Genomic DNA, 27947 nt, shown 5'->3' on the forward strand with positions numbered 1-27947 from the left:
GATTCTGCCCTGAGCACTCCGCGTGTGGAAATGTTAGCAACTGTCATGGCTAGAGGCAAGTTCCTGTTACAAAGATGAAAGGGCAGAACCCAACGCTCTTTTTAATTTTATTAGTACACGCAGATACACTGATTTACCCAGAACATGCATGTACACCTGCAGCCAAATGGGAGGGGCTCTTATCTCCACATACGATGAAGCACCATCGTAACAACAGCCAGAACCGAGGAGCTGGAAAATACCCACGGGTGCCAGCATGGAACTTTCCACCAGATCTGGGCCCCACCCAAGTAGACCTGCCAAGAGGTGCCTCTGGTTGTGAGCACAGCTGGTGTGGCCTTGGCCCATCCCCGCTCACTCTGCTCCCCACACTCCTGGGGGAATCTGGTGAGGTCACATTTCTGGGGACGATGGCTTCAGGCTTGACCCTCAAGAGGGTTCACAAGCGGTACCTTCTCCATTTCCCCTGAAACCAAACAGACCTCAGCTACTTATACAGAAGTCCTCTAGTTTAACTCCCGGGTTTTGGGTTCGTTTTTTAAACTATGATATAGAATCTTAAGCAGACAGATGCAGTCTAAACATACTACGTCATGTTACCTCATGGTTTATCATGTAGAATTACTTGTTTCTATTACTAAAGAAACAGATTGTGAAACCGTTTCTTTCCCTGCCTTGATGGTGAGTCACATTCTTAGCCAGTTCAAAACACTGAGCCAGTGCCTGAAGCATAACAGATGTTCCTTAAGTATCCACAAAATGCATAAGTCCATGGTTGACAGTACCCACCAGGTGCCAGCGACCTCTCCTGCCAACTGCAATTGCAGAGCTTCAAGGAATGAGCAAAACTTAGGGTGGCAATAGGATTCATTTGGCAGCTGTAGAGAGATGAAAAACAATCTCTGAAGAGCTTCCTAACAGTGCTTCACGTTGGATCACTACCCCTGGGAAGATGTGCTGAGATGCCTTCCTTTTACCTGTTGCTTTAGAGACTTGTTAACGAAACCTAAGTGTTACAGTGTATGTGTCTAAAAGTTTTTGCTTTATACACTTTTTAAAAGAATTAAGACCTCAAAGAAAAACTTCCTAAGAAACACTGAGCTTATTGTGGGGAATAAGAAGCCTGAGGCTTCCCCCACTAAGACCCGTATAAAGTCCCCTGAGCGATGGGTACACCTGGGCGCAGGTGGGTCTCGGAAAGTGCCAACTGTGGCTTCAGAAAACAGCACCCAAGTGGCAGGCTGTCCCCAAAGTGGCGTCCAGGCCGCAGTCAGGACCCCCCCTCCCAAGGCCCCACCCCTCTTCAGCACAGGTCCTCCTCTTGAACACCCAGGGCCACCTGGTGATGAAGGAATCATTCCCGGGCGTGTGGAATCAGCATCCGGGCCCTGGACCCCCAGCCCCGCCGGGCTCCCTTGTGCTCCTGGGAGAGTCTTTCCTGACGATCCCTCCAAGGGAGGTCTGTGAAGAGAGACAACTGCACGGCCGGGAGGATGCCAGAGTTAGACTGAAGTCCCAGGAGGACCAGCCCAGGGCCTTCCCAGGGCCTCAGAAACACCTGCCAAGGGTCTGCAGAGAAGACGAAACAGGACGGCCCGGAGAGACTCCAGTTCTCTACAGCAGCAGCATGGCTTCAGGCACCCAGGGCAGAGCGACCCTGTGGCCCAACGCTGGGCTCAGCAAGGCCAGCAGCCCGGTGTCACCAGCCCACCCTGACCCTGTGTCTGCAGCTCAGTTGTAGGAAAGGTAGTCAATGAGCCGGGGAGGGATGTTCAACCTGGCAATTTTCTCCAGCCCCCTGACGCCAGCCGCCCTCCTCAGGCTCACCCTGCAGAGCTGGGACAGGCTCAGAGGTGTCTCTGGAAAAAGGGGACAAGACGCACGTGAGGTTAGCTTAACTTAAGGAAGAAGCACAGCATCCTTCAACTTAACAAGTACCAACATGGAACTGAAAACACCTCCCTTTTCCTGAAAAGAGGCTGAACCCTGAGTACCTTCTCTGGAAGGTGACCAGGAAGGACAAATAGGGACCAAGGATGGAAGATCAGGAAATGGAATTCAGGTCATGGCCACTGGGATTTCACTTTGTGAGCTTCTGGCTTTTGGGGTTTTGTGATTTTTTTTTCCCCCATAACGTTCTAACTCAGCACACAGATTTGCCAGCAAAGCACTAATCTACAGCTAGTAGGCTTGTTTGTCAAACTTCCAGACAAATGAGGGCTGGGGGAGGGTTTGGGCGGGCAGTGCTGGCTCTGCTCTGCTCCTGATCGCTGCAGGCCACAGGGACCCACGGAGAACTGACCCACAGGGGCAGACAGTCCACAAATGCACATCCTGGTGGCAAAGGGTCAGGGCCACAGGCCTGAAGATGAAGCCTGGAGCTATAGCTCACGAGGGATGGACACCAGGGCCAAAGAAGGAAAGTGCCTGGAGGTCCCTGGCAGCTGGGCCATGGGAATGTGTACAGAGCAGAGCCTGGCCTCGAAGACTGCCTTTAGGACCATCTGTGTTTGATCAAAGTATAAATCAACCAAAGAAAGTATTCTCAACTTATGAAACATTATGAAAGACAAAGCTCCCTGAAAGAAAAATAAACAGAATTACTAGTGACATTCATTTTCCCATTTACTTCCTCCCCCAAATTATTTGAATGCAGGAAAAGAAACACCTTCTAGGAAATGTTTCCCCAGTAGACGTGGATGGTATTTGCCTCTAAACTCATGATGGATTTTGGTTGGGTAAGGTTGGCAAAATGTGGAATAAATGGGCTCTTTTTCAATTGATAAGTGTTTGAAAGCCTCTTGTGACTGTAATTCTATGTAAACTCATTTAAAAATGTGTCCCAGAGAGGAGGTCTTGTCTTAGCCAGATGGTTTGTCCTTTGTTTCCTGAAGAGTGAGGGCTGCATCTATATCATCGGCCTCATAGGGACCCAGTCTGAGTCAAGAAACGACTGACTCAGAGATGAACTGATACGTGATCAGAACAAAGCCCTCCTGCACGAGGTTCCCCTGCAGACCTTAGTGCAGGCGTCACACAAACGACACACACTCACTCTCATAGTGCTCCAGGCACTTGGCGGAGGCACTGCTGCTCCATGTGTAGTCGGATGGCTTCCGCCCCCGGTTGTCCCGGGCATAGATGTTGCCTCCAAACTGGATGAGCATCTCGATGAGGTCCACGTTCTTCACCTTGGCTGCATGGTGCAGTGCCGTCTCGTGGAGCTTTGCCGCGTTCACGTTGGCCCCTGCAGGTCCGGAGCAGGAACAAACGTCACCAAGGAGCACAGGACACAAAAGCGGCAACCCCTCCCCGGGAACAAAATCAAGACTCTGCTGCAGCCTTTTCAAAACCTTCTTCAAAATCCAGAAGCACTGATTCCTTTTATTTTTCCTTAGGAAAAGAGAGCTAAAAAAGAAGTATAACTGGAAACAACCAAAAAGAAGAAAAACAAGACAGAAACCTTCCCTGTGAGTTCAGAGGCTGCTCTAACGCCCTATGCTGTCTGTCCCCAGGTCCTGAGGCTCTGGAAGCTCAGGTGAGTTGCTCAAGCTCTCCTGCCGTCTCCCACGTGTACACACACACACACCATGGACACACACACACTGACACATACCACAGACAGACACGCACAGGCACACACACGTGCACACAGGTACACAGTTGCACACACCTCAGATACAGACATGCACTCAGGCACACACATCACGTGCACGCACACACCACGTACACAGGACAGTGGCTCTAAAAATGTGTGTTGTATGAATGAATGAACATTAAATATAAGAAATCTTTTACAAAAGGGAAGCTCAAAGGGAAAATAGGGAATGTTCCCCCCAAATTCCCTGAAGGTCAGATAGAGAGGAAGTATAGTAACTGTGAATTCAGCTCTGCCATCCACCTCGCTCTCGGGATGACAGCATACATTCAGAAAGATGCAAACAAGTAATAGCTAAACACAGCATTTTTAGACGCTTTTTAAAAATAAGAGATTTTGATAAAAATATGATTTGTGTAAAACACCATTCTTAGGGCACGACCATCACCATTCTATACAGTGGGATCCCCTGGAGCCTCAGAATTTTTTTTAAGAAAATACCAACTTCTTTGAGGTCTGCTCCCAAGTGGATAAGGAGGTTACAAGAGAAAGGAGATGGGAGAAAAGTATTTTCAAGAAGCCAGCAAAGAGCCCAGGATCAGTGAAGATATTCCCTCCAATAACAGATTCAAATCACAATCATAAAATATTATCAAGGGGAGGCTTAAAAAAAGTCAGATCACCAGTATGTCACTGTGTAATAAGAAATTCTGAGGGTCAGAACAAGAGGAAATGAGGGGGTATAAGGCTATTAGATGTTTTAGTCCCACAGCTCAAAAATACTTGAAAACTTCTGCTTTCTGACTTAAAATCATTTTAATCCCCTAGTAGAATATAAGAACTGTGTTCCTAAAGCGGCCTGTGTGATGCTAAGAAGATAGCAAGCATGCAAGCACACAACACACATGAAGAAAAGCTCCCATACTTCCCAGAGTCAAAACTCAGACGGCAGTTCAGGAAGAAGAATCCGTCAGTTAGGAAGCAGGATAAATTACCTAATTGTTTAACTTAGCAGATACGTATTACAAAAATAAGAGTAAAATCAACCCATGAAATAAAAGAAGCATTTTCCCCACAATCTAACCAATCTACCACATCAGGGGTTTCTTCCAATAGTGCTGATACAAATAAGTAATGTTATAGTGTTGCAGTCATAATGCAAATATGAATTTGAACATTAAACTTGTAATGAAAAATAAGCTGCAAAGTCTGCAGAATCTAAAGTCCCTGTGGCTTCCTCTCAGGTCATTAATTCTCTCAATATTCTTGCCAATCGGGGAGGAAAGAGGCTGTCTCTATTTTAGGGATGGAGAAGGGTGGGTGGGGAAGCAGAGTCACTCTCAAGGTCAAGGAGAACCAGCACTGAACAGCTCTTCCCTCCCGCCCACTGTGGGTTCTCGGTACACAAGGCTTGGTGGGGTGACTGTTCCAAGGGACAAACGGGATCTGTTTAAAATGTGCCTTGGTATCACTGGATTGGGCGCAGAGAGAGGGCTGGTGATTAAGAGGGGCAGCTGGCATCTCCGCAGAAGCTGGAAACAACGGACCAGAGCTTCCTGGAGCAACACGGGTGGGTCTCGAAAACTCAGGAATGGGTGAGCAAACAGGAAGGAGAGTCAAATCTATAACAACACCATTTACCGCGATGAAAAGTTCATGTCTCAACCAATAACACACAGATACTCATTAGAACAGTGGGATGGGGAGGGGGGCAGAGGAAAGAAGGGACAGAGAAGCCAGGGAGAAAGTGGCTTTATGGGACTAACGATGACATTGCCTGGAACTGAGGACAAAAGCCAGAGCCAGCAAAACACCTGACGCCACCTAGGCCTTAAAAATTCTCAATTCACGCGTCAGAGAGAAGGGATCAGTGTTTGCTCGTGATCAAAAGCCTGATTTCAAAGCAAAACAGGATTAGAGTGGATTCAGTAAAACCTCAGGGAACAAGGACAGGGGCTGTCACACGCCCACCAAGAACCCAGCACGACACTATGGAAAACAGTATGGAGGTTCCTCAAAAAACTAAAAATAGAGCTACCATATGACCCAGCAATCCCACTCCTGGGCATATAGCCAGATAAAACTCTAATTCAAAAAGATACATGCACCCCTATGTTCATTGTAGCGCTATTTACAATAGCCAAGACGTGGAAGCAACCTAAATGTCCACTGACAGATTAATGGATAAAGAAGATGTGGCACATATATACAATGGAATACTACGCAGCCATGAGAAAGAATGAAATAATGCCATCTGCAGCAACATAGATGGACCTAGAGATTGTCATATTGAGTAAAGTAAGTCAGACAGACAAATATATGATATCGCATGAATGTAGAATCTAAAAAAAATGATACAAATGAACTTATTTACAAAAACAGAAATAGAGTCACAGATGTAGAAAACAAACTTACGATTACCGGGGGAAAGGAAGTGGGGAGGGATAAATTGGAAGACTGGGACTGACACATACACAATACTATATATAAAATAGATAACTAATAAGGACCTACTGTATAGCACAGGGAACTCTACTCAGTACTCTGTAATGGCCTATATGGGAAAAGAATCTAAAAAAGAATGGATATATGTATATGTATAACTGATACACTTAACTGTACACCTGAAACTAACATAACATTGTAAATCAACTATACTCCATAAAAAAATATTTTAATATACATATATATAAAAATAGAACCCAGCGCAATGCCCGGGACGGGATGGCAAGCACAGGGTCTTGGGATTCGCTCACTGAGACAACAGCAGAGACGTGAGGGACCAGCACTGCTGGGAAGGTGGACGCCCCTTCTGAACGCTCCCAGCACGGTTAAATATTTACTGCCGGGGACCAGATTAAAAGTTACCTCACCAGAAATAACTGGACTTTCACCCCCTTGGCCGCAATCCTCTGCCAAAATAATCCACAGCTTGGCAGCTTGACCTCGCTGCCAACAGAAAGCCTCTGAGTCCACCCCGGGGGGCACCATATGGCCCCGACGGCTCTGCTCCTCCCGCGGGGCCAGGACCCTCTCCAAAATCGCGTGCAAAAGCACCTGCACGCGTATTTTTCTAGAGGTGTGGTCCATAGCTTTCATTAGATGTTCCAGCAAAAAGTGACAAATCACTACTCTAAAAATAAAGCATATGCTGTCCTCTTCTCTCTACTTTTCCGTATGTTTGAGATTTTCCATAGTTAAAAAGTAGTTTTCTTTAAGAAGAAAAAAAGAATGCATGTGATCTAGGAAGGGGTGTCAAGGAGACCATCTGAGATTACAACAGAATCAGGGATGAAATCTGGAGCTGGTGGTAGACACTGACACCTCAGGAACCTGCCCCAGGGGAAATCTCAGCCCTCACTCCCAGGGGATGGAAACCCCCTTTGTAACCACCGGATCCCCTGCTTAAGGCCGTCATGGACATCATGGCTGCCTCCCACCCAGGAGCTGCACCCTGCGGTGTGGGGCAGGGGTCCCGGGGCAGGGGTCTTGGGGCAGGGCTGGGCCCTGATTGGGTGAATCCCTTTCCTCAACCCAGACACCCCCTTGGCCGCAATCCTCTGCCAAAATAATCCACAGCTTGGCAGCTTGACCTCGCTGCCAACAGAAAGCCTCTGAGTCCACCCCGGGGGGCACCATGTGGCCCCGACAGCTCTGCTCCTCCCGCAGGGCCAGGACCCTCTCCAAAATCACGTGCAAAAGCACCTGCACGCGTATTTTTCTAGAGATGTGGTCCATAGCTTTCATCAGATGCTCCAGCAAAAAGTGACAAATCACTACTCTAAAAATAAAGCATATGCTGTCCTCTTCTCTCTACTTTTCCGTATGTTTGAGATTTTCCATAGTTAAAAAGTAGTTTTCTTTAAGAAGAAAAAAAGAATGCATGTGATCTAGGAAGGAGTGTCAAGGAGACCATCTGAGATTACAACAGAATCAGGGATGAAATCTGGAGCTGGTGGTAGACACTGACACCTCAGGATCCTGCCCCAGGGGAAATCTCCTCAGCCCTCACTCCCAGGGGATGGAAACCCCCTTTGTAACCACCGGATCCCCTGCTTAAGGCTGTCATGGACATCATGGCTGCCTCCCACCCAGGAGCTGCACCCTGCGGTGTGGGGCAGGGGTCCCGGGGCAGAGGTCTTGGGGCAGGGCTGGGCCCTGATTGGGTGAATCCCTCTTCTCAACCCAGACCCCAGCCGCTCAGAATGTGGCACAGTTCAGCCAAAGGGATGGGATAAGGTTTGGACACGAACCCATTTCAGGCCGATGGGACATGGAGGAGGTGTGAGGGGGGAGTTTCACTCTTCTGAGGGGAGGAAGCCATCAGAAGCCTCAGGAGTCGAGAATCTGCATTTTAGCCAAACTCTGCTGCTGCAGCCATTTCTCCCCTACTAGGGACGCCAGGCGTGGGATAAAGGGAACGGTGAGGAAGGCAGAGATGTGAGATTCAGACGAGGTGAGTTCTTGCTGACACTGCTGAGCCCCCCGCGTCAGAGAGACCCTGAAATCTGCTCTAGTTCTGATCCTTTCGGTTACTGAACCAGGAAACTCCATCACCCAGGGGTCGAGGGGAGCTGGTTTCCTACTTCTTACAAAGGAGTCACCACTTACACAGGGTCCTCAGGACACGGAAAGGACAGTGGGTTACACCACTTGCTTGATCCTCTCCCCTCCAACCACGAGAAAGGAACCAGAGAGAAAACAGCTGAAGGTGTACTGCACACGTGCACGCCAGGCGCCCCGCAGAGGGTGGCTGTGCTATGAAATTTTTATTTTAATAAGCTCAACAGGGCTTCCCTGGTGGCGCGGTGGTTGAGAGTCTGCCTGCCGATGCAGGGGACACGGGTTCATGCCCCGGTCCAGGAAGATCCCACATGCCGCAGAGCGGCTGGGCCCGTGAGCCATGGCCGCTGAGCCTGCGCGTCCGGAGCCTGTGCTCCACAGCGGGAGAGGCCACAGCAGTGAGAGACCCGCGTACCGCAAAAAAAAAAAAAAAAAAAAAACCTCAACAGGAACAATAGGTAAAACGGGATCCAACCATCCCATGAGCGACTCGGCTGGAAGACCCACTGTTTCTAATCTAGATATTTAATCTTTGCATAAAAAACAAAAACTACCCCAGTGACTAACCTTACACAAAATGAAGCGTGTTCACTGAAAAGACTTAAGAGTGGCACGTTAAAGTGAATAAGACTCAGTAGTAAAAAACTGTATATAACTGATGCTCAAAAGACCGTCATCCGGAAAGAATTCATCCTCTATTTCTGAACCATTTTTCCCTAGGTTGCCCCCAGAATGGACAAGATGGCTGAGCTAAAATGTTCCCTCAACAAAACATTTAAGTTGGGGGCTTCCCTGGTGGCACAGTGGTTAAGAATCCGCCTGCCAGTGCAGGAGACACGGGTTGAAGCCCTGGTCCCGGAAGATCCCACGTGCCGCAGAGCAACTAAGCCCATGCGCCACAACTACTGAGCCTGCGCTCTAGATCCCGCGAGCCACAACTACTGAAGCCCACATGCCACAACTACTGAAGCCCACACGCCTAGAGCCCGTGCTCTGCAACAAGAGAAGCCACCGCAATGAGAAGCCCGCTCACCGCAATGAAGAGTAGCCCCCGCTCACCACAACTAAAGAAAGCCCACGTGCAGCAACGAAGACCCAATGCAGCCCAAAGTAAGTAAATTAATTAAAGAAAAAAAAGAATGCATTAGATTTGACCCTACTTTATAAAGAAAATCTTGAAAAAAAAGAAATTTAAGTTGGGTTCATAATAACTCCTTGCCCATAGCCGCTTTGGCTACATTTTAAAACTTCTGTGGTCGACAGGTCCTGACTCTAGCTTCAGTTGGGCAGGTTGTTTGTTTGTTTTTAATAAATTAATTTATTTATTTTTGGCTGCGTTGAGTCTTCGTTGCTGTGTGCGGGCTTTCTCTAGTTGTGGCGAGCGGGGGCTACTCTTTGTTGTGGTGCGCGGGCTTCATTGCGCGGGCTTCTCTTATCGCACAGCCCGGGCTCTAGGTGCACGGGCTCAGTAGTTGTGGCTTGCAGGCTCTAGAGCGCAGGCTCAGTAGTTATGGTGAACGGGCTTAGTTGCTCCATGGCATGTGGGATCTTCCCAGAACAGGGATTGCACCCGTGTACCCTGCATTGGCAGGTGGATTCTTAACCACTGCGCCACGAGGGAAGTCTCTTGGTGGGTTCTTTTTATGTTGTTTTTGTTTTTCACCATGGGAACCTCTCTATCCTTAGGACACCTGACAGCCTCCTGGATCCTGACTCAACTGACCCGCTTCCCCTGGACCCCATCTCCTGATTCAGACCAGGCAGGCCCTGGGGACAATCCCCTGCGGCTGCCAAAAATAATCATTCGTGTTCGTTGAGCACCTACTGTTCAGCAAGTACTGTGGAAATGTTATCACGAATCCTCCCAACAGTCCTGCAAAATAAGTTTTATTTGTCTGGTTTTATAGATGCAGAAACTGAGGCCCAAGGACTCAGCTGACAAGTGGGAGAACCAGCTGCAAACCTGGGCTGCCTGACTGCACCAGTCAGCTCTCTGCCAGCTTGCAGCACAGGTGAACTCAACACCCGCAGTGAGCTGGGCAGGTATAAACATGACACACCTGCGTTAAGCAGCATTTTGACGCAGTCCAGATGCTCCCGGGCGCAGGCCACGTGCAGAGGGGTCCCAAAGTGGCAGTCGTGCGCTTCCAGGTTGGCCCCAACGTCAATAAGAAGCCTCACACACTCAGAACTTCCTTAAAAGAAATGGAGACGGAGGAAAGGCATCGTATCACATATATGTGAAATAACAGGCTTGGCAGACACGCGGCTGCTGGAGCAGGTGAGCCCCGAGCTTGGCGGCAGCAGGAGGGAAGGGAAGTGGGCCTGCATCCTGACCAGGAGCAGTGGGTCCTGGACACGGCGCGGGTGTCCTTCCCCCGGGAGCTCAGTGGCCCCCCGAGCTCACCAGGCAGTGGGAGAAAGGGAGGGAGGGCACGGCTGGCGCCCGTGCTGGGAGAACACAAAGTTGGGCTCACCAGCTGTGGACGCAGAGAAGGCTCCTCTCTGCTCTCGAGCCCTCGAGGGAAAAGGAAGGGGCTCCCCATCTCCAGCTGCCCCCCAAGCTGTGTCAGGAATGCCAAGCCGCCTGGATGAACTTCCCTAAACTTCCCCACTGCTTGGGTTCCCTGCCCCCTCTCAGCAGACACCTTTCTGGCCTCTTTCCCGGCTCCTCTCCGGCATCTTTAACTCTGGTTTGGGGTCAGGCTTCATCCCGTCCCAGACTCCATCCTCTCTCACCCCTTGATCGTGCTTGGCTGTTGGCACCGACTCTCCATGTCCAGCCCTGAAACCCAGCCCCACCTCCACCACCGGGCGCTGGCCCTTCACCGGGGGACATGCCCCCCACGACGAGGTCCTCCCCCCACTCCCCAGCCAGCCTCCTCCTCACCCTGAGTCGGTCTTGACGCCGTGCTCTCCTCTCCCTCACGTCAAATCCCATTGATTCTTCCCTCAAAGCTCTGCACATGAATCCATCCCACCTGGGCTCCAAGAGCTTTGCACTTGGGTCACTGCGATGGCCCCCAGCTCATCTCTTCATTTCCAGGATATCGCCCCCCCATTTCATATTGAAGGGCAGCAGAATATGCCACCCCAAAATATGCCACTTTGGCATAAGGACTGTTTGGAGCTGAAGACAAGTAAGAAGCAGCAGATACAAGAAAAGCTCTCTTGTCTTCCCCCATTTGCCTAAAAGCAGGACATAAATGTATAAAGGTGTCCCCTCCCGTCTCTACTAGGAAGGACAGAAGTGAACCACCAGGGACAACTCTAGACCCTGATCAGCCCAGAGCCGGCACCAGAGGAGTCCACACCGCAAATCTTACTAACTGGCCTTTGTCTCCCAGGAGTTCCCCGCTGTATTTGCCTTCATGTAACTTATCATCCCTAGAAGCTCATAGTCCTTTTCCTTGGTCTTGTGTCTGCTCGACAGAATTACTGCTCTTTGTTAAGATGCTACATAAACCCCAATTCTAACCACCCTTTGCCTGAGCTCTCCCGTGTGTATGTGCAATGCACACGCTAACTTCCACTTGTTTTTCTCTTGTTAATTGGTCCCTTGTCAGCCTCATCGGCAGGGCCCCGGCCAATGAACCAAAGATAGGTGAAGGAAGAAAAATAAGCTTCCCTCCCCTACGCTGCACATGGATGGCCACTAAACGAACCTTTCAAAAATGTGTTCTTATCATTCAGCATCTGCTCAAAAACCTTCTGAGCCGTCTGTAGCAATTCCCAGTGCCTGTGGGCGACCAAGGTGCCCTAACTGTGGGATTCGGGGTGAGGGCAGCAAAGACTGGCCCTGTGTGCAGCCGTGGAAGAGCCCACACCCCGCACCCTAACAAATGCAGCGAAGACGAACACCGTGCCGACCAAAGCACAAGACACAAGTGTGCAAACCTTGCTCAAAACAGTCGAACCCAAACTCCCTGGTCTGTCATCTGAAACACTGCCCATCAGCTGGCCTCACCCCAAATTTCCAGTTCTGCCTATTGTAGCTCCTCTGCTGGGCACGTCTGACCCAGCGAGGCTGGAGCAGCCATATCCTCCCACCGTCTGAAATCCACCTATTCTCAGAGGGCAACCCTGAGCCTTGAGGACCAGCTCTCGGCTCCTCTGAGAGTTCCTGCCTGGGGGTGCGTCTGGGCCTCATCTCCCCACAAGATCAGGGGCCTGCAGGCCAGAACGACAGCAGCCACTAAGTAAGCGGCTGCCGAGGGCACCCGTTTCCAGGGTTAGCATCTGAAAGGCACCGAATGAGCTAGAAATAGAACCCTACCTTCAGCCCCCAGCCCTGGGTGAGGACTGTATCTCCAGGAGGAAAAGCGTCAGATTCCACGGCTGACGGACCAAGAGCCAGACCCAGCCTGGGAGCCCGGCTTCACCAGCGGATGGCTTCCCCTCCTGGCTATCACCGCTACCCGACTCACCGCTCATGCAGGCCTCGTGCAGCGGGGATGCCGTGTACAGGGGCGGGTTGACCTTGGCCCCATGGGAGAGCAGGAGCTTCACGCACTCGATGCTGCCCGAGGCACAGGCGTCACAGAGCGGGGTGCTGCCATCGATGTTGCGGGCGTCCACCTTGAGCGGGGGAGGAAACGAGCATCAGAGGGCAAGGTGCAGGCCACTCGCCTTCTCATCCTGATGCACGTTCATCTTTGAAACACCACGTAGTTTTTCGAAGTTCTTAGGTTTTCTATTACGTGCTGAGGTGCCGTGCCAGGCAAGGGGGTTCAGAGATAGAAAGTAGGGCGTGTCTACTGGCCGCCTGAGTACAGCGGGCGTGCAACTGGGGGCTTTTTTTAGCTTAGCCTCACTCCGGCCACCACCCCAACACCTACTAAGCACAGGCAGGGTGTGAAAACGGGCTTTAACTCCAGCCTCAGCTAGGAGGTGTGCCTGAAACTGTTTAACATGCCTCCTCTAGTTGGAAAATCATGAGGCAGGAAAAGGCAACTCCCCAAACTGGCAGATTCTGCTTAGAATTTGTCCAAATTCAGCTGTTTACTTGGGTTCACACTGAAGCCTGTTCGATTTCCTCTGGAACCGCCTTCATAGCTGAGTTCTGGGAAGAGTGAGCAGAACACAGCCTTCCCTTCTTCCTCACCCCCCACCGCTGTCCCAGGGCAGCTCCTACCAGCTCGCCCAGCCAACTGGTAAATACCCAGCAATTCTACCAGCCGGATACCAGATACCATATGCTGGGGACTCCACGTGGGCTGTGGTGTGAGTACGTAAACTAGGGGAAAGCAGCGAATCAGAATCTTGTTCTTGTTCCTTTTACCTGTCCTTCCAGAGCTAGTTTGCCAGCATCCCACTTAGTCATCCTGCTCTCTGAGCCCAAAAGGCTCCTGCCGTCAAGGCCCCGCCAGCCCGGTAGGCAGCCCGCCTCTGTGTCCACAGCCTGCCTGCCCACGTGCAGAGCAGAGCATGCCATCACTTTGCTAACCCGGACTTCTCTTCCACCACCAGTGACCTCCCAACAGCCAGGTCCACGAGCACCCTCACCGGTCCTCTCAGGGTGTGGTTGCCATGGAGACCAGCCCTCCCTCCTCCTTCAGCCTCCACTACAGCCCACTCTGGTTTCCTCCTTCCTCTCCTTCTCAGCCTCCTGCAGTGGTTTCCTTTCTTCCCATGTGTTGCATAACACAGAACGCTCTTCCCAAGCCTCTTTTTCTCTGGAGCTGGTCCCATCAGTCTGGGGACCATGCTGCAGGTGGCTTACCTGGGCCCCGGCGGCCAGCAGCAGCTGCACGCACTGCGCCTGGCCCTGCAGGCTGGCCGCGTGCAGGGGCGTGATGGAGTCCACCATGACCTGGTTGACGCAGGCCCCGCTCTCGATCAGCTGCTGCAGCTGCCGTGTCTCCCCCCGCTGGGCTGCCTCGTGCACGGGGGTGCGCTCCACCCAGAAACCTGGAAAGAAAAACATGCAGTGCTAAGAGCACGCCACTTCTGTCCAGGTCAGATGAACCCCAGGACCCTTTACGAAACCCAAGCCATTGTATACACAGTGGTGTAATTGGTCCAAACACCCCTACTCAAAACCCTTGAGTGATTCCCACTGCCCAGGGGTGGAGTCCAAGTCTTTGGTGAGGCCTGCAAGGTCCTTCATGATCTGGAGCTTGCTCACCTCCTTGACCCATCTGCCGCCACTGCCCTACACAAGCCCCCTCTCTCCAGACACACAGCTGGCTCAGTGCGGCCCCCTGCCCTTGCACACCTGCATCTCTGCATATATTCTCTCTGCCTGAGAAGCCCACCTTTGCCCCCACCCCGATCATCCACTCTGCATCTCCTGTTTAGATGTTATGTCACCCACGTGGACCCATTTGAAATAGCTCCTTCTCCGGAAGACACGTCTCCCACAACCCTGACATCTACATGCTTATAATGCAGCACTTATACTGTCCCCGCTCCTGGCCTGGGAGAGCCTTCAAAGTAGGGACTTGATTTAATTATTCAATTTTAGCAGAAATCTCAGGATTTCCTACATTTAGATAGAGGTAGCTGTGCTTCTTCCTTTCTAATCTGAATGCCTTTTCTTTTTCTTGCCTAAGTGCCTTGGTTTGAACGTCTAGCCCCACGTTGACCAAAAGTGCCGAGAGGCACCTCCTGCCATGTTCCTGGTCCTGGAGCTATGTCCTTCACCACGAACCACCATGTGAGCTGTGGGTTTTCATAAATGCCCTTTATCAGGTCAAGGAAGTTCTCTTCTATTTCTAGTTTGTTGAGTCTTTTTATCATGAGAGGGTGTTGCATTTTGTCAAGTACTTTATCTGCATCTATTGCAAAGATCAGGCTGGCTTTTTTTCCTTAATTCTGTCAAAATGCTGTATTACATGGATTGATTTTCAGATGTTAAACCAACCATGCGTCACTGGGATAAATTCCACTTGGTCATGGTGTATAATCTTTTTTATACATTGCTCAATTTGGTTGGTGCATATTTTGAGAATTTGGGGGTCTACATTCATAAGTGTCATTTTTCTTGTGATTGATGTATTTGTCTGGTTTTGGCATCAAAGTAATACTGGACTCAGAGAATGAGTTGGGAAGTATTCTCTCTTTTAATTTTTGGAAGAGTTTATGAAGAATTGGTATTCAATCTTTAAATATTTGGTCAAATTCATCTGTGAAGACATCTGGGCCTGAGCTTTCATTTATTTAAGTTTTTTTAATAATTCAATCTCTTCATTTGTTATAAATCTATTCCTTTTTTTTTTGAGTCCACTTTGGTAGTTTATCTTTTTTAGGAATTTGTCCACTTAATGTACATTATCTAATTTGTTGGCATACAATTTGTTATGGACTGAACTGTGCCCCCTGTCACAAAATCCATATGTTGAAGCCCTAACCCCTAATACCTCAGAATGTGACTGTATTTGGAGATGTAACTCCAAATAAAGTGAGGCCATTAGTGTGGGCCCTAATCCAATCTGACTGGTGCCCTTATAAGAAGAGGAGATTAGGACACACAGACACCAGGGATGAGTATGAACAGAGGAAAGACCATGTGAGGACATGCAAGAAGGCGCTGTCTGCAAGCATAGGAGAGAAGCCTCAGGAGAAATCAAGCCTGCTGGCACCTTGATCTTGGACGTCCAGCCTCCAGAACCTCAGAAATAAACGTGTTGTTTAAGCCTCCAGTCTGTGGTGTTCTGGTATGGCAGCCCAAGCAGACTAACAAACAATTGCTCACAGTATTCCCTTATAATCATTTTATGTCTGTAATGTCCATACTAACATCCCCTCTTTCATTGCTGATTCTGTCATTTGAATCTTTCCCCCACACACACCCTTGGTCAGTTTAACTAAAGACTTGTCAATTTTGTTGATCTTTTCAAAGAACCAACTTCTGTTTTGTTGATATTCTGCATTGTTTCTCTATTTCATTAATTTCCTCTCTAATCTTTATTATTTCTTTGCTTCTGCTGTCTTTAGGTTTAGTTTGCTTTTTTATTTCCAATGTCTTAAGATGAAAGGTTATTAGGTTATTGATTTGAGCTCTTTCTTCTTTTTTTTAATGTAAACGTTTACAGCTAGAAATCTTCTCTAAGTATGGCATGAGTTGCAGCTTATAAGTTTGGTATGTTATCTCTTCATTTTCATTCATCTCAAACTATAATTATTTATTTTTGCATTCCAACCTCGTAAAATACACATTCAACAACAATGTGTTGATTAAGAAATAAACAAAGGCACGACTCCTCTCCCAAAAAGATGTAAAATTCTCTAACATCCCCCCTTTCTTCCACAATGCCTTACCTCTCCCCCTCCCCTGCCCTCAGCTCTAGAGAACCAGGTGCACGAGATGCAGCACCCTGACCTCCCACGTTTTAGCCAAGGGTTCTCAAACTGGAGCTTCCATCAGCATCGCCTGGAGGGCTTGTGAAATCGAAGGCTGCTGAGCCCCACCCCCAGAGCTGAGTGGGTCTTGGTGGGACCTGGGAATCTAAGTTTCTAAAACGTGCCCAGATGATGCTGACGCAGCTGGTCTGGAGACCAGACTTAAGAACCGACACCACTTCTCCCTCTAAACAAAGCCCCCTTCTCTCCCCACCTCTAGCCTCTCTATCTCACCTTCCACCCCTCCCTGTTCATCCTAGATAACGCCTACTTGTTCCTTTCCTGACTGAAGTGCAGTGGTCAGGTTTGCAGGAGGCCTTGCCCAGCCTCAGCCTCATCTGTGCTGGGTGAGCCCCTCGTCTGTGCCTCCACCAGGGCTTACTGTGCTGCGGTCTCCACCTGGCTGTCTGCCGTGCAGCAGAAATAGACTAGTAGTGCCATGCATCCATCCCACCCAGACAAGCGGTCTAAGTTAACCACAGGATTCCCATTTCCCGTAGGACGTCTGACCCAACTCCAGTGAACGACACATGAGGGAGAGGCTGCTGAGAGCGTTCACAGTTTCGACACACCCCTCGCCCCCGATGTTGCCTAGACGCGAGCTGGGAAGTGCCGTGGCCGTCGGACCACCTGCCTAACGTCGGCTCTGAGGATGGGAAGCACCAGGTGAGTCACTGGTCACGTGGGGCCTGCAGCCCTGACAGCCAGGCTTCCTGTGGTGTGAGGGTGATGTTTCTTTACGGTTTAAGCCAGGTGCAGACAAATGCATGCAAACTCAGAGTGTAAACTCCCCAGATGCAGAAACTACAGGATGTTTTCTCAACACCCGTCAGAGCACCTGGGATACAGGGCAGTCTTCTAGACACTCTTTTAAAACGTCATAAATGACAACAGTGCTGGATTATGCTGACACATCCTTACTGTCAAGCCCCAACTTCGGCAGATGACCACAATACACACCTCTTCATAATAAGCAGTTTCCTTTTATTATAACTACATTTTATTATCATATCTCCCTAGAAAACCTTCTGAGCAACCACATGGTTCCCAAGTCTTATCAGAAGCACTTTCACGAGCCATATCTGGGGTGAATGTATTTCCTTGGCAGATGGATAACCTCCTGGGTTATGTGTTGATGACTGTCCCCTCTTGGAGATCCCCTCATTTCCGCCGACCTACAGCCCTACCCCACCCCCGCAGCGGAGCCGCATGGTGCATGGCTCAGGGTTCTCCAGAGCCAAACGGCTCAGGGCTAAAACTCAGCGCGGCCGTTTATTAGCTTGTGCGAGAAATAGCTTCCCTGACTGTCGGTTTTGTCACCTGTAAATTGGGATAATAATATAGTTCATTCATCGGTGGGTTATGAAAATTAAATGAATGAAAGTAAAAGCACTTAGCGTTGGGCCCAGCACAGAGTACGTGCTCCATAAATGGAGTCTATTTGTGGTATTTTAACCCCCTCATTGTACCTAACTGTGCGACCCCACCGGGGTCATGGGGGGCCAGGGAAGTGAAGGGAGGACTGGAATGCAGAGGAAGATCTGATCCCCACAAACGTAAGAGCCAAGCTTGGGGAACTTCTTACTTACTGTCCCAGGAGTAAGTAAGTAAGCCAAGCTTGGGGACCCCAGTATGTCTCCCAGTCGTGATGAATGGCCGCCTGCATGCCTGTCTTGCGGGGTGGGTAGTGGAAAGCAGCTGTGGATCACTCTCAAGTCAGTCTGGAGGGAGCAGAACCCCAAGGGCAGACTGAGTAAAAAGAGGAGAGCAGGGCGAGTCCTGGGTCCTGCAGGAAGGAGGAAAGTGCAGCTCAGGAAGGCGGTGCAGGGAAGGCCTGAGCATCCCTCAGCAGCCCGCGCAGGTAGATGCAGCCTCTCCCACCGCGTTGCACAGAGACGGATGGACATGGCAATCAGCAGGTCACGGTCATGGGCTGGGGAGGGTGGGGAAACAATTCAAGACAACAGGACAGGACGACTGCGATAGTGGTGGAACAGGTCACGCTACGGGAACTTAGAAGCAAGACAGCCCATCAGGAAAGCATCACCGAGGAGGCGGGGCTGCAGTGAGTCTGCTGGGCATCACTGGCTTGGCTCTATTCCCAGCACCTGGCACAGTGTGAGGCCCAAAAAAGATGCTCACGTCACTTGCTTGTTGAGTGCATAAGGGACGAATGAATGGAAGGAATTACTAATGTGAATGATAAAGTATGGACATAAAATTTTTTAAAGAAAATCTAATTCTATCTCCTTATGACCAGTGCAACTTACTGGGAACCATATTTTCTAGTGAATAAACATCAGCTGCAGTTGTCTTAGCAGCAACTGAGGGCAGAGATCAGAAGTAGCAGGTGTGATAACACAGGAGAGCATTGTGGGCATCAAAGAGCACAGTCAACAGTGAAAAGGCACCTATAGGATAGGGAGGAATATTTGTAAACCATGTATATCAGAATATATAAAGAATGCCTACAACTCAATAACATAAATAACCCAATTAAAAAATTACCAAAGGACTTAAATAGGTATTTCCCTAAAAAAGATATACAAATGGTCAACAGGCACAAGAAAAGATATTCAACATCACCAGTTATCAGAGAAATGCAAATTAAAACCACAGCGAGGGGCTTCCCTGGTGGCGCAGTGGTTGGGAGTCCGCCTGCCGATGCAGGGGACGCGGGTTTGTGTCCCGGTCTGGGAAGATCCCACATGCCGCGGAGTGGCTGGGCCCGTGGGCCATGGCCGCTGAGCCTGCGCGTCCGGAGCCTGTGCTCCGCAACGGGAGAGGCCACACCAGTGAGAGGCCCGCGTACCGCAAAAAAAAAAAAAAAAAAAAAAAAACCACAGCGAGATACCACCTCACACCAATTAGGATGGCTACTATCAAAAAACAAAAAATAAATGTTGCCAAAGATGTGGAGAAATTGGAACGCTTGTGCATTGTTGATGGGAATGTAAAGTGGTGCAAGGACTTTGGACAAGAGTATTCTGGTTCCTCAAAAATTCAAACAGAACTACCATAAGATCCAGCAATTTTTATCCTAAGAAAATGCAAACACTAACTTGATAAGATATGTGCACCCCTATTCACTGCTGTATTATTTACAATAGGCATGACATGGAAACAACCTAAGTGTCCATGGAGGGAAGAATGGATAAAGAAGATGTGATATATACACACAATGGAATATTTATTACTCAGCCTTAAAAACGAAAGAGATTCTGTCACAGGCTACAACGTAAATGAACCTTGAGGACATGATGCTCAGTAAAATAAGCAAGTCACAAAAGACAAATACTGTACAATTCCACTTATATGAGGTTCCTAGAATCAAAGTCGTAGAGACAGAAAATGGAATAGTGGCTGCCGGGGGTGGGGAAGGGGAGAAATGGGAAGGTGAACAGGTGCAGAGTTTCCTGTGTTATAAGATGAAAAAATGCTGGAGCTCTGTTGTACCAAAATGTGCATGTAGTTAATACTGCTGAACTGCACACTTAAAATTTACCATCTTAACCATTTCTATGTTTTTAGCCACAATTAAAACTTTAAAAATTATGTTTTTTAAATGTCACTTTTAAAATTTTTATTTATTTTTGGCTGCGTTGGGTCTTCGATGCTACACGTGGGTTTTCTCTAGTTGTGGTGAGTGGGGGCTACTCTTCATTGCAGTGCGCGGGCTTCTCATTGCAGTGGCTTCTCTTGTTGCAGAGCACAGGCTCTAGATGCGTGGGCTCCTGTAGTTGTGGCACGCGAGCTCAGTAGCTGTGGCTCACGGGCTCTAGAGCACAGGCTCAGTAGTTGTGGCGCATGGGCTTAGTTACTCTGCGGCATGTGGGATCTTCCCGGACCAGGGTTCAAACCCATGTCCCCTGCATTGGCAGGTGGATTCTTAACCACTGCACCACCAGGGAAGTCTGGAGCACGGGCTTTAGGCACGCGGGCTTCAGTAGCTGTGGCTCACAGGCTCTAGAGCACAGGCTCAGTAGTTGTGGCGCATGGGCTTAGTTGCTCCGCAGCATGTGGGATCTTCCCAGACCGGGGCTCGAACCCGTGTCCCCTGCATTGGCAGGCAGATTCTTAACTACTGCGCCACCAGGGAAGCCCTAAAAATTATTTTTTAAAGAAGTAACAAAGATGGAGGAGGCCCCAGAGATGGGGGAGGTTGTCACCCACAGCTGGTACCAACCACAGGATGTCACTGGGGGGACACCTTTACAGTGGGAGGTGGGGGTCAGGGGGAGGTGGTAGCCTCAATGGCCTCTGGAGACCCCGAGAAGCACAGGGGGAGGGGAGAGCCACCCCAGAGATAAAGAACACGGGGTGCCTGGTGGCCCACGGGGCTGCAGCTGCATGAAGGAGCGCTGGTCCTCAGTGGGAAGCTCAGAGGCATCCACCCCCGACCCCCTCCCACAACCCCCCACCAGAGAGAAGATGGGGGACGGCTGACCTGTACTTATCAACTTTAAAGCAAAAAGACGTCTGCTAGCAGGGAAGAGAGGCAGGAAAACGCTGTACGTTGGTCAACCCACTGACCTCAGGCTTTGTTTCTGGCCCTGTGCCTGGACCCACTTGTGACCAGATGCCCCCACCCCTGTACCATCGCCCTGGGAGAGGGGCCGCCCTGGAAACCTGAGACCCTCCCTCTGGCAAGTTCCCTCGGGGATGAGCCTTCCCCTAAATCCCAGCCCTGCCACATAAGTGGTCTCCTAGCACCCCCTTCCCGTCACCCTCCCTCCCTTCATCCCGTCAACAGCCCCCTCTGGTGCTCCCCTGCCCCAGCACCCCCTCCCCTCGCCCCCTCCCTAATGCAGCCAGGTCATCAGCGGGTCACGGGGGGCCTGTTCAGGACCCTTAGATTGCTCCTGATTCCAGAAAAGCATCCACACTCCTTTGCAAGCCAGCCAAACTGACCCTCCAGGATGGAGTCCCAGCCCCATTTTCCAGTCTCCCCCGACACCCTCCCATCACCACCCTCACACACACACCCTTGTCTCCAATTACACTGAGCTTCATGTAGCTGACATAGGGTCGGGTGGTCCAGGGCCTGTGCCTTTGGGGGTGCTGTGCCCCACTCAGCCCCCCACTCTCCATCCTCCCCACCGAGACCGAGTCTTAGCGCCTTCAGGAAGCCTTCCAGCGTGCAGCCTGCCCACCCAGGCCCTCCTGTAAGCCACCTCTGTACACACAGCTGCACCTGATTTCACGCCTCTTCCATCCTTCCACGAGCATCTTTAGGACAGGACCGCAGCCGCCGACCTCCTGTTCCAGCACAGCGCCTGACACACAGGTATCAAATAAATAGACTCTCCAGAAGCCTGTTCTACTTGCCGGAAAACTTCTACTGCAGTTGGGTCTGCCCCCGCCAGAGTACATCCCACTACCGGCCCCTTACAGGCCTGCCCAGCCCTGACACTGACCTGGGCCACACCTTGGCCTTGCCCACTCCGGCCGTGCCAGGGGCCAGGGCATCAATTAAACAGGAGTTTGTTGTAGCAGAGCCCAGGCTGCAGTCCCCAGAAGACAGAGCACCAGGGCGCTGGTGCTGCAGGGCAGACAGCAGCGCCCAGGCCCCTCCTGCCTCCTGCCCGTGCTTCGGTTCAAGGTCACGGAGATACCTGTGTCACTCCTTCTGCTGAGTGGCTGCTGGCAAGCCAAGCTCACGAGGGACTAAGTGAAAACCGTCATCTGCAAAACTAGAGTCTCACCAACACCACCTACAGGATCTTCTACCAGACAAGTGCAAGGTCACCCCGAGAAGGAATGACAGACGCTTGAGAACATTTCTGCCACTTTTCTGCACCCCTGCCTGACCTGACTGATCCAGCCTGGGCACCAGATGTGCACCTGCTGACTCCCAACCCGACACCCCTGTGTACCTTGGCCGGGCCCTGACACTCTCACATCTGAGGGCTGGCCCTGCCCGGCCCAGGCCCAGCCTTCGGGAGTCAAGAAACCCCAGCTGAACACTTCAAGTGGTTCAGCGTCAGCCTTCCCTTGGGAGCGGGATACATGGTGAGGAGCCTCAGGGACCACCCAGCTCATGAGTCCAACGCCTGTATGTCCTTTAGCCCTGTGACCTGGGGCACGTCACTTATCCTCTCAAAGCCTCAGTTTTCAATTACACATCAGTTTTTTTTAAGCCTCAGCTTTCTCTCATATAAAATGGCGATGTTTTTGCCTACTCCCCTGGGGTGGCTGTAATGACAGTGAAATCCTGCTGGGCGTGACCGGCACGGTGGCAGGCAGGTGTACGACGACAGCGCACACTATGACCATGATGGAATTGTTAGCATCATTCTATTTCTGCTGGTCCTGCTTGGGTCCCAGCCTCCAGTTCTACTGTCTGTCATGTTCCAAAGCCCCACCTGGGACTCCGGCTCCAGCACCTGGATCCCGCATGAGTCCCCTGCATGGAGTCCCAGCCCCTTGGCCCTGGCACCCGCCTTCTCTACGCGTGTCCAGCAGTGGGTGTTCCAGACCAGCTCCCCTGGCCGACTGTTCAATATTCAGCAATTCCGCCAGGCGGAAACCCCTGGGAGCTGAAATCAGCGTGGGGGTGAGTATTTACACCAGGGAAAAAAGAAAATCAGATCAGGTTTCCTTTTTTTTTTTTTTTCCCCCCTTTTTTCTCCAGAGAGCCAATTTACCAGCATCTTGCTTAGTCATCCAGAGCCCAGAATCCTGCTCTTTGAGCCCAAACCGCAGCTCTCAGCAAGGCCCCACCGGCCCTCCTCGAGAGCCTGGCCTTGCGATGTGCAGGGCCTGCCGGGCTCCCGTTCCACATGCAGAGCGGAGCACTCATCGGCCCTACCCACCTGTCCAGAGTCTAGAACCCGACCCCTGTGCAGACCCTGACCCTGACCGCTCCTCCCTCAGCCAGGGGCCCCTCCACACAGCAGCCCCGCTCAAACAAAGAGTGTTTTCCAAACGCCACGGAGAACACCTACACCACAAGCGGATCCAACGTGCTCCGTATCCACCAGGCACCCTTCAATGCTGCTTGGGTCAGGAATCTTGCTCCAGGTATGTCATGAAGGGGGACCCAGGGCCCTCGCTGCAGACATGTCCTTCTCGGCCACAGCTGCAGCTCTGAAATAAGCCCTTCTCCCCAAATACCCCAGTAGATAAATATTCTTGAAATGATGATGGATAGCCTCCCCATACCCCATCCATGCCCGTGGGGCACCTGTGTGCAGATGTAGCCGCCGGGAGCGGCTGCTGAAGCCACAGTGGAGCTGGTGTTTTGAGGACCGCTCTCAGCGGGCTAAACTCAGCTTTCGGGAAAATCAGGGGTCCCGAGTGACTTGTCCCCCAAGGTCCCAGAAGGCCAAGGATTTGTGTGTACAAAGCAAAAACAAATTGAAGAGCTAAAAGGACCTAGAAATCATGGCAAAGTGCACCCATCCATCTGACAGTAAAGAGTGAAAAAACAAAATAGGGGCAAAACCCCACAAGGACAAAGAAACCAGCACCTGAGAATGACAGACCTGCTCCGGAGGATGCTGCAAGGACCAAAGACACAATACATGCAAAGTGCCTGGCACAGGTGGTACTTAATAAATGCTTTGTGGTGACCACCCATCTTTAACGTGCTGTCCGAATTAAAGTTCAGTGAGCTTGATATTACCAGTCACCTTGATTCTCAGGGAAAATGGAAATCATTTTTATATGTAGAAACACTTATTTAGAAACTGGGGCTGAGAATTTTGTTACTCTTGAAGAGATTTTTCAACAAGTTCTATTTCAGTGTTTTAATTATGAATACCCCAAATACTGTTTGTCAGTAAACTTGAGGTTGGCATACGTGGTTTTAAGATCTGTTAAATGTGATAGAAATTAAAGAGAAAAGGTTTACTTTCCTACAGGGACAAGACAGTCAAAGCTCAGTTAGGAGAGGCAAAAGGAAAGTGAAAGAGAACAAGTGAAAGCAAAAGAGAAAAGTGGGAAGAGGTTACCGAAGCAGCAGACATCCAGGGAAAAGGAAAGAAAGATCTTCCTAAACATGCTTAAGGAAAAACGCCGGAATCCAACTTTCGCCCTCACTCAACAGCCCCTACTAACCGCTTATCCAATTCTCTGCCACCCAACCCCTCCCCTTGCCTCCCTCCCACCCCACGGTGCTGATGACCAGGGCAGGAGGGTTATACCAAAAAAATCAAAACTCACTTGTACTGCTATAGTCGGCAGCCACTCCTGGCCGCAATGACTACCCAGAATCCCAGCTGGTGTTAAAATCAGCCTAATTTCCTTCAAACGTTGTTATTAGCAGTGTAATATAGTGCCCAGAGGCTTCTCCACTAAAGGACACATCTAGACACTTCTAGAATGCAGCTTTCGCTAAGGCAGAAACAGAAGCACGATTTGAGAAGATTTTAAGGAAGTTGACTTCCCAGCCAGGGCACTGATTATCTAGATCTCTCAAAGTACTTTCCATATTATTCTATGTTTAAAAAATCAAATTCCGGAATTCCGTAGCAGTCCAGTGGATAGGACTCCTTGCTCTCACTGCCAGGGCCCCAGGTTCCATCCCTGGTCGGGGAACTAGGATCCCGCAAGCCACGCAGCACAGCAAAAAAAAAAAAAATCCAATTCCACAGACTCAACAAAAGGATGAACTTGGATATAGGTTCCCGGGCCCGGGGACTCAGATCAGTCTACCATCCTGATTGTGGACCCCTGGAGGCAAAGACATTTCTCAGAGCCCGAAAGGTGCTATAGTACAGAGATGACGGCTGGTAGCGCTGCTCCCCAGTCCCCTGAGAACCCACAGCGGACACGGCTCATCCATCCCAGTCACAAAACCAGCTCAGCGCTCCAGGCAGCCCTACAAATTGATTACAGATGAACCTATCTGATAGGAAGAACAAAAGGATTTTTAACATAAAACAAGCAAAGCAAAAAGAAACGAAACAAAAAAGAACCACCTGTGTTAAAACCTCAGCTTTGTGACTGCCTAGCTGTGCGAACTCAGTTTCACCTCTAAGTTAATCGATAATGATGACTGTCCTGCAACTGTCACAGGGCTCGTGGCCAGCGCCTGGCCCACAGCAAAGCAGCTCAGTGGCTCTCATCACGGTCCCAGGGGCTGCCTCTCCTTTTCTCTCTCCATCCCATCTTCCCAACACCCCAGAGGCCAATGAACTGGTTAGACTTCTCGGTTGAGGATAACTGAAGAACACCAGAAGCTCACCTTGCTTAGAGCCCAGATCCCTAAGGCACCCTTTCATCTTCTGCCAACCTCTTGCTTCCAAGTCAGAAGCCCTTGAGCACAGATGCTGAATACGAGAGTCACGTTTTCAACTTTACAAATAGACACAACCTAGGGTCAATAATGATATGAATTACATTTGCTAAGTAACAAACACTGATTCACTTTAGGATGTGACTTGCCCTAAATTCTTGGTTCTTATTGATAAGGCCATATTATAAGACTGCAACCTTTACCTCTGTGAGGTGTTATATTAAAAATAAAGCTACAGGGCTTCCCTGGTGGCGCAGTGGTTAAGAATCCGCCTGCCAATGCAGGGGACACGGGTTCGAGCCCTGGTCCGGGAAGATCCCACATGCCGCGGACCACCTAAGCCCATGCACCACAACTACTGAGCCTGCGCTCTAGAGCCCACGAGCCACAACTACTGAAGCCTGTGCACCTAGAGCCCGTACTCCGCGACAAGAGAAGCCACCGCAGTGAGAGGCCCACGTACCACAACGAAGAGTAGCCCCCGCTTCCTGCAACTAGAGAAAGCCCGCACGCAGCAACGAAGACCCAACGCAGCCAAAAAAATTAAATAAATAAATTCATTTAAAAATAATAATAAAACTACGGAGAACTTACTGTATAGCACAGGGAACTCTACTCAGTGTTCTGTGGTGACCAAATTGGAAGGAAATCCAAAAAAGGGGATATATGTATACGTATAGCTGATTCACTTTTGCTGTACAGTAGAAACTAACACAACATTGTAAAGCACCTATACTCCAATAAAAAATTTTTTTAATTTAAAAAAATAAAAATAAAGCTACACGGTTTGGTTAGAGTATACCACATGTATAGAATTTGAGATCAGAATGATAAAATGCGTTAAAGTTCCTATGATGGGCCTCTACTTCTGCTGCGATAGCCGTGTCGCTCTGGATTCAACACATTGAGTTTATTCATTAGTGTTGAGAATAAAACTGTCAGCAGGATGTATTTTGAGAGAAATATATGAAATTAAACAATGACAATGTCAAAAGTAGCCACAAACCCCAGAAACGGTGCATCTATTAGTTTAGAATATGTTTTTCTTCTAAAGATACATTCCTTAAACTATACAAAAAACATACTCGGAAGTGATGCTATGCTATTGAAACTTGCACATGAACAAAAATATTAAAACGTGTTTAAAAAGCTTCCACGGTGAACCAACCAAACACAGCACACACTGGCAGGGTCAAAGCCCTGTGCCTGCCTGGGGTGGAATGCCAAGTAAAAACAGAGATGCTTATTAAATGCCTTTGATCCTGTGGCAGGTGGCTGTTTTGCAAAATCAACTAAAATAGCTTTGCGAGGACTGCACTTCGTCTTAAGCTAAATTACCCATAAGACTTCTCACTTTCATTCGCACTACATTTTTTTTTATCAGTGTAAAAATACTTTATAGATTATTTTTTTCTTTGCAGGCTTTGGAAGTGTTTTCACTGCTCATTTGCCCTAGAATTACTCCGTAGGCGGGAAAGTTTGCTTCCCCAAAGAATGGCCTTTTGCCCTCGAATCCATTTTATTCTCGGGTTGCACAAACGGTAAAGAAGGTTCAGTTAAGAACCGAGGTCGCATGTCTCACACAGTGCGACAAGGGCACATGCTCCTTCTGGATTGGATTCCTGGGTGTATCCGTTGCATGCGAACGACCCTGCGCACGACCTTCCCACAGGGCGCCTGGATGACGGTCCAGCTCCCACCCCGGGCCCGTGCCAGGGCTGCCCTACGAGTGGTCCCGCGTGGGCATTTCCTAGGTTCCCCTCGGAACCTGGCAATGACCACGCACAGTCCCGCATCCTCCCCAGGGTGCGCAGCGCTCCGGTGGGTCTCCGGTTCTGAAGTCACAAGGATGACCCGGCCGGCAGGGGACCAGGAGCCGGACGCAGAAACCGCGTCTGAGCTGCATGGGATCCCCGGACCTGCTCCTTTAAAGACACGGCCCTCCGACCCGGACCCAGCCAGACGCCCCCGACGACCCCTCGGAGCGGGTTCGTCCCTGCCCGGGGCGAATGTAAGCAGATGCAGCTCTCGGTCCACGAAGGCGGCCCCGCGCTCCCGGCAACTCGCACGTACCCAAGTCGCCCAGGAAGCTGCCGTCTGCGGCACGGGTCTCCATGCCACCGGCTCCCCGCGTCCCGGCTCTGCGGCCCCGCCACTAGCACCGCCCGCTGGGCGGGGCCAATCGGCGTCGCCGCGCGTCCA

The 27947-nt window shown here is 50.1% G+C and overlaps 1 protein-coding gene across 2 annotated transcripts; it reads right to left on the reverse strand.

Annotated features, from left to right (window-relative positions):
* Positions 1-24: 24 nt before the first annotated feature.
* On the reverse strand, positions 25-27885 carry ASB13 (ankyrin repeat and SOCS box containing 13). Of its 2 annotated transcripts, XM_082843179.1 has the most exons (7): positions 27819-27885; positions 13884-14071; positions 12589-12739; positions 10222-10356; positions 3056-3247; positions 1828-1859; positions 25-878 (listed from the first exon to the last, which is right to left on the reverse strand). In XM_082843179.1, the coding sequence occupies exons 1-7, from the start codon at positions 27859-27861 to the stop codon at positions 687-689; spliced, it is 933 nt and encodes a 310-aa protein (XP_082699305.1). In that variant the 5' UTR covers positions 27862-27885; the 3' UTR covers positions 25-686. The 2 variants fall into 2 exon arrangements, with proteins under 2 accessions (XP_082699305.1, XP_082699306.1); XM_082843180.1 differs by lacking the exon at positions 25-878 and having other exon boundaries at positions 1362-1859.
* Between the last annotated feature and the right edge of the window lie 62 nt (positions 27886-27947).

Source organism: Leucopleurus acutus (assembly GCF_964270905.1).
Source record: "Leucopleurus acutus genome assembly, chromosome: 1".
In the NCBI taxonomy this organism is placed as follows: domain Eukaryota; kingdom Metazoa; phylum Chordata; class Mammalia; order Artiodactyla; family Delphinidae; genus Leucopleurus; species Leucopleurus acutus.

What these genes read in the sequence shown, in the direction of transcription:
- ASB13 (XM_082843179.1), bottom strand. Translation starts at nt 27,861, where the DNA reads ATGGAGACCCGTGCCGCAGACGGCAGCTTCCTGGGCGACTTGG. An exon ending in CAGCTTCCTGGGCGACTTGG is followed by an intron (nt 14,072 to 27,818) that starts GTACGTGCGAGT and finishes TTTTCTTTCCAG; the next exon opens with GTTTCTGGGTGGAGCGCACC. An exon ending in GCACGAGGCCTGCATGAGCG is followed by an intron (nt 10,357 to 12,588) that starts GTGAGTCGGGTA and finishes ATTTCTTTTAAG; the next exon opens with GAAGTTCTGAGTGTGTGAGG.